Here is a 6588-nt window from a genome sequence, read left to right as displayed (position 1 = left end):
TTAATTTTCACAAAAGGGAAAGCAACTTTCCAAAATGTGGGCAACAAAAGCTAATTTAAGCCCTATGGGGAAGTTGCTGTAATTTCCAGGAGAAATCCACACAGCCTTTAAGGAAGGCCAGGCAGAATCCTGAAACAAAACCTCAGTCAGATAGTGATGACAGCCAAGGGAGGAGCAACCTATATTCCTGAGATACTAAGATAAAAAAGACCTATGATTTATTCTGAAAATACAAAGGACCAGATTCACTCCTGATGTGAATCTAATGAGGTCAAAGGATCTGTAACAGTCAGGAACGTACCCTGCCAACTACTGAATGCAGCTCAGAACTGTAAGCTTAACTATATGTGTAATTATGTGCAGGGTGCATAATAAATGAAGGCTGCCAGGCTTGAGAGGACTAACATTAGTGCAACCAGCTGTGATTTGGCTTGTGGGCTCATAGGGGTGGCTAAGTCTGTCTCTTTACTTGGCCTGTTTGCCCAGTCCACATGAGCCGCTGTCTGCTTGTGTTCAAAGGAACTCCACTTCTCAGACAAGTCTTTACATTTCCTGCAATGGCTACTTGTAGGTAGATTTGTGCATGTTTGTATTTCACTCCCTCTCTGAAAGCTTAGCACGTGCATTCATAACCACACAGCACTGTAGCCCCTTGCTTCATGAAGCAAAACCAGGCTTCCCTTCATCTATCAGCAGCAGTATCCCTGAGAGGAGACATCAGAAACCATAGTTACCAGCTCCTATCTGAATAACGACTCTTGAAAAATTCCCAAATCCAAGGGCAGGTTCTTGCAGACACCAACTGCAACAAGAATCTGAGTTTTCTAAAAAACTTGAGATTAGATTGTAGGATTTTCTATAAACCATCCAGCTTCACAGTCACCATCAGTCCCAGAAATGGAGAAAGGGTCCTTGCAAATGCTTGGTTGTGCTTCACAGGGCCAAGATTCTGAAGTCTTGTAAATTATGCTCTTATCTTCACCCTGACTTAGTAGTGCACATGCCTGTCCAAGGACATGTGCCTCCTTGCTTGTCTGGAGAGTGATAACATGAGCTCTGGGATGAGTTTTGTTCAATTTTTCTCTTCTTAGAAAGTGTCCCAGCTGAGGGAGAAGGACTGCCTTCTGATCTTACTCTCCAGCAATCTATGGATACTTGGAGAAGAGCCAGGACTTTGTCTTTTCCTGGAAACATAGCTGCAGGAAGAATGAATCACCAGGTTGAACCTGTGTAACCAACTGAAAACAAAAGCTCAGACTTCTGTGTCTCATTGTTGCACATAATGGGGGGGAAAACAGGCATCCTGTTTTGAAATCCACCAGCAGCTGGCAGGACAAAAATATTGCACCCTTGATTGTCTTTTGAAGTTGACAAGTAAAATAAGACTATGGCCATTTAAGGGAAAAATCCCAAAGCAAAATGCTAGTTCAGGAAATAGAAGATTCCAATGTTTTTTGGGGAAAAAGAAAAAAAGACAAACCGATGATGCTGTTCAGAACACACGAGGAGGATTTTTAGTAGCCCAAATTTTCTCACTTTTAAATCTTCTGTACTACTACCCTTGGCTAGAGGTGAATACATGCAAGCCAGGGCTGGGAGCCTGTGTTTCATAGCATAAGAACAGACTGCAGTGCTGGTGTCATTGATTAAATCTGTTCTTTTGCTTCTGCAGCAATTTAAGATGTCATTACAAGCAATGCAGAGGCTTCTTGGGTCGCATGTGAGCATCTGGATCACTGCAGGGAAACCTACAGCACAGACATACGGGACTTAATGTTTCTTTACCTTAGCTTCTCTATTCTGATCTTACTTTTACTTTGTCTTAAGATAAAGTAAAATTAGCTTCACAGTTATCAAAGGCTAAGGTAGTGGTAATGGAGACTTAGTACCTGAGTAGATAATTTGAGATGTGCTGAAGCCAAGAAAGACAGAGGCCTGCAAAGTTGGACTTTGTGCACCCTTGGGCAGAGGGCTGGCAGAACTCCTATTCTGATGTACCAAGTGTTAGAAATAGCTGTTACTGCAGGTCATAGATACACATTTCCTATGAGGAAAAGGAAAATGCTTTCCAGTTTTTTAACACAAACATTAACATGGATGCATGACTTAATACAGAAGAGTCAAATTACATGCAAAAGCCCTGCAGTAAGTTTGTTTAGGGCAAACTCCTAAAGCTCCAATTCCATCCCTGGGCTAACAAAACCTGGAGGGGGGCTCTGAGGAGCACCTTCTATTAACTTTACGGTACCTGAAACTGCTTAGACTTGACTCTTGCTGCTTCTCCATTGTCTTCTAAGAAGTGCAGAAGAAGAACACGGCCAATACCATTACAAATAACACTAAATCCCCCACATTTTTTGTAAACTTGAGTTGTGCTTGGTTTTAAAAGGTAGCCTTTGCAGTGAGGCAGATGTTTTTGCATCTATGTGAATGCTATAGCTGTTATCCACCTGTCCATATAATTGTTTTTCAATGTTTTTAAATCAGTTATTGTTAACTAGTTAAATTAACACAGGGCATTGCTTGCACTGTAATTTCCTCTCCAACACTGCACCTCCAGAGCACCTCAGAAATCTGGCCACCAAATACTAAGCCTCTAGATCCCCACTCCGTCTCCATAGAAGGGTGATTTTTTTCAGCATTTTTCCCCAGCGCAGGATCCCACACACCAAACACACTTTGCCCTGCCTGACAACCACCAACCAGCTGCAATGAGTACAGAAGCTGCTGGCAGAGGAGGGAAATCACAGCACTGCATCACGAATTCCTGACCACAGCCCTATGCTCACTGGAGCACTGCTGGAGCAACCATTCCTGGTATCCGCCAATGTGCACACCAATGCCTGCTCATGTGTCAGTCACACCATGGTGGGTTAGGGACTCTCCTCTCATACGACTCAACACGTGGCATCTCATGGTCTGGAAGTCCATCAACTGGAGACATGAATAAGGCTGCAAACTTCTGTGAACTTCTGAAAGTGCCCTGGTAAGTGAAGGAGGCTTCCAGCAACTGAAGTGCAGCTGGAACTGCAGTGGTTGCTTGTGAAGAGAAGCTTACTCATTTTGCTTTTTGTTCTTCAATAAAAACTTCAGAATAATGTTAGCTTTCAGACCTGCAAGGCCTTTTAGAGATCAGTCACACAGTTCCACTTAAAGCTAAGTGATCCTTCTGTAACAAGACATTTTAATAAACGTGGTGATTATGTATGACAGTTTATCAAGATCCAAGGTTGAAGGCGTGAATATAATGTTACTGATGGGAACAATTCCTTCTTCAGAGGCTCCAGAATCTTCCTGTGTTTCAGCTCAAGCACTTAAGAAATTATACATCTTCATATTTTTTATCATTACTTCCATTGTTTAATGTAACTCTGTGTGTAAAGTAAATGACACGCTAGATCAGACCATAAATTTAGTTTTTTGTAACGATCTTGCTGAAGCAACAAGTTCTAAGATCTACTGAAAACCCACCAGTTTCTGCAGAAACTTAAGATTTTATTTTTAATTCACTCTGCTGTTTTCAAAGATGGTCCAGATCAGTTCAGGCTGAGGCTGTCTTGATTTTGCAAAAGCAAAGTGTCATCAGCCAAATTAATCTATAGTTTATTCCCTTTGTATTTACCAGCAAGTGATTAACCACATCATCTATCTCACTCACGTGCAGGATCTGGAAGCTACTGGTGAGGATGGAAATGTAAAATTAAATAATTTCACTTCTAGTAATTTGAATGGCCACGTCTGGTGATGCTTAGGGAGAAAGACATATTTCTTTTCCAGGTTTTTCTCCAAGCTTTGTGTTAGCTCGTGTTCATTTGGTTGATAAAAGCTCTTAGCAAAACAGATATTTGTCCAAACTTCAAAGACAGTTTTCATATTTCCGTGGAATGACAACCAGAAGTAGCTGCTATTTATTTAGAGAGGAAAGGATCAAACGTGTACAACCAGAAGTTTCTACACAAATGTAGAACAGAGCTATTTGGAATAAGGCACTGCTGTCAGAGCACTATCAGTAACACAGGTTTCTAGACAAAGTTAAAAAAAAAATCAGATTGTTTCTATTTATACCTGCCTTTGCCTTGGTAACCAGAGATTGTGTGAGGGATGCAGTATTTTCCCCACATCAGGGATGGCTTCAAAATCCATGTGCAGCCATGCAGTACATGCAGTATCTGCAGAACTATCACAAGATCTGTCACACTCATTTCTAAGAGACAATTTCAAGTATTAAGCAGGAAAGAGAATATTTCAGAAAGGGAGGTATATTAGTATAGCTTCAAAATAATTTGCTCTCATTTGTGTCTCATTTATTTGATTCTTTGTTCTTCTCAGTATTACAAGGAGCATTGCCCTTAAACACTTTTTCTTAATTACCCCAAGCAGCTTACCTACATCTGAGGTAGCAGGATTTACTTATAGTGGGACGCATTATGCCTTTGCTCTATCAAGTAGTTGAGTAAGATAAGAACAGACTGGATGGTGTTTCTTTATACTGTAACACATTCTTGCTTACCTTAAAGCCAGCTTTTCCCTACCTCACAAGTTTATCTGCAGCTTAGGTGTCCTTGCAGCCTTCCGCAGTGTTTAAAAGCTGAACCAGGCCATGTACTTGCAACTTCATTGTTATGATAAGCTCCTGCCCTGTGGGAGAAAAAGCATTTCAGTTCTGCACAGCTGTTTTAGCCATAATTCTTTGTTGTTGCATTTTCCTTATTCTTTTACTGTCAGGAAGGGTGGAGCAACCCAAGTCTCTTTCTCTGCCGCTACGATACTTGGGATCTGTACCTTCTTAGAAAATTGATTTAGAGAGGGTAAAAGCAGGTAAATATAGACTTAGAATGAAGTTGGGGAATCAGGGCCGCTACTGAACTTCTAGTTGACTTGGTTCCCTTTTAATAGCGTCACTATCCACTTATGATCTGGAAAGTAATTTTTGATGTCCTGTATAAAGCTCACAAAAGTCCGTGCTAGAACATTAGCAAGGAAGAAGGGGAAATAGTTGTGGGAAGTGGAGCAGGATCGGTAGAAAACCTGCTGGGCTTCAAAGATGTTCAGGGGTATGTGACTTACTGAAAGATCTTCTTGGGACACAAGCACTTGCTGTATTTTTAAGAGCAAATGTATACATTTTCACACACTGCCTTCTTTCACTCTAGTTGCTATCTTGCCAGACCCTAGGTCTTCTGAAATGCAGCAGAAGAAAACTGGTTTTGAGGGGTAAGGAGGCAGTTGGGAGCACTGGAGCCCTCCACATCTCCTCGGCTGGAGATCCTAGGGTTGGCATGTGGTGCCAGAGGAGGAGGCAAAAGGTTTGTGCCATTTGGGAGTTTCCCTCCATTTGCCTGATGGTGTAGTTTAGGCACAGCGTAAGTGATTAAAAAACTCATGCAAGCAGGGCTCCCATTTCAAGTGTAATCACTCCCATTGCTTTTCCCACGCCACCTGTATAAATAATTGAAAAAATAATTGAGATAATAGCACAACCAGTTTCAAACTCTCAAAAGCAGGAGTAGTGGCAAGCAACCAGCACTTTTGGACGTAAAACCACAGTAAGCTGAATCATCACACCTGCTCTGGCATGTTTATGAGGAGAAGTCTGAGTTGCCATAAGACAAGTATGAACTGGTTTGGGGCAAGTGAAATTCTGGTTTCCATTCCCCTACAGTAGCAGAACCCTAAAAACAAGCTTTAGTTCCTGCCACCCCTGTGCAGCCTGTAACACTCCTCCTCAAAGGCTTTCATTAATCTTGAGCCACTCTTTTGAAATGAACAGCTTCCAGATGTAACCACATTTGCTTTCATCTGCCAGCCAGGTTTGCTGCTCCCTGTGGGAAAGATTTTTTTTGAGCCAGTTATGCTCCCTAACTTTGAGGGCTAGTCATACCTGAGAGATAGTGGCACTGGGAGCTGCCAGGGCACACTGCCACTGGAGAGGGGCCCAGGGAAGCATGCTGCTCCCCTGCCCTTGCACCCCCACATGTGGTCCTTCACACATGGCCTGGCCCCTTGCAGGGGCTGCTTGCAGGGGCTGAGGAGCATGGATGGAGGTCCTGCCCCTTTCGGTGGAGCACTTGCCTCCAGGCAGCTGGAGTGCAAGCACTGCCAGGATGCTTCCTCGGCCCTCCCGTGGCCTTTAGCAGTCTTTGGAGGAAGTTCAAGTAACTGGAGATGGAGACACACAAAGCAGAGGAGCACTGTGTTGCTTTGCCAGACAAGAGATTAAACGGAGCCAAAGGCGAAGAGAGGCCCGTGCACAAGCAGAGCCAGAGGAACGCTGCCACCACCTCACCAGCCCAGAGCAGCTCTGGCCGCACGGCCCCGGTCAGGGCTCTGACCCCAATGCACCAGGCGGTCACAGAGGGGCTGCTCCACGCTGGAGATGAGCACTCGCAGAGGTGACGTCCCGGCCATGGGGAGCGGGGCTGCCAGGCCGGACTTTCCTTTGCAGCGACTGCAGAGCCCCCTGACACCAATCGCAGCGGGGACAGGCACGTCCCGCGGGGCGTTCTGCACCTCGGAGCTTTGGCCGCGGCGCGGAGGCCTGAAAACGCGAGAAGCCGCGGGGCTGCTCCCCGGGGAGGCCCGGGCGGC

The 6588-nt window shown here is 44.3% G+C and overlaps 1 protein-coding gene across 1 annotated transcript in view; it reads right to left on the bottom strand.

The window, feature by feature from the left end:
* CCNYL1 (cyclin Y-like 1) overlaps positions 1-6408 on the bottom strand; it is a 48094-nt gene extending 41686 nt beyond the window's left edge. Inside the window, exon 1 of the mRNA XM_010007381.1 lies at positions 6333-6408. Coding sequence (XP_010005683.1) covers positions 6333-6408 — 76 coding nt within the window. The remainder of the gene's footprint in view (positions 1-6332) is intronic.
* Between the last annotated feature and the right edge of the window lie 180 nt (positions 6409-6588).

The sequence above is a fragment of the Chaetura pelagica genome, unplaced genomic scaffold (assembly GCF_000747805.2).
Source record: "Chaetura pelagica isolate M959 unplaced genomic scaffold, ChaPel_1.0 scaffold21, whole genome shotgun sequence".
Taxonomy (NCBI): domain Eukaryota; kingdom Metazoa; phylum Chordata; class Aves; order Apodiformes; family Apodidae; genus Chaetura; species Chaetura pelagica.
Note: the sequence above shows the minus strand (reverse complement) of the source record. Positions and strands in the feature narration are given on the sequence as shown.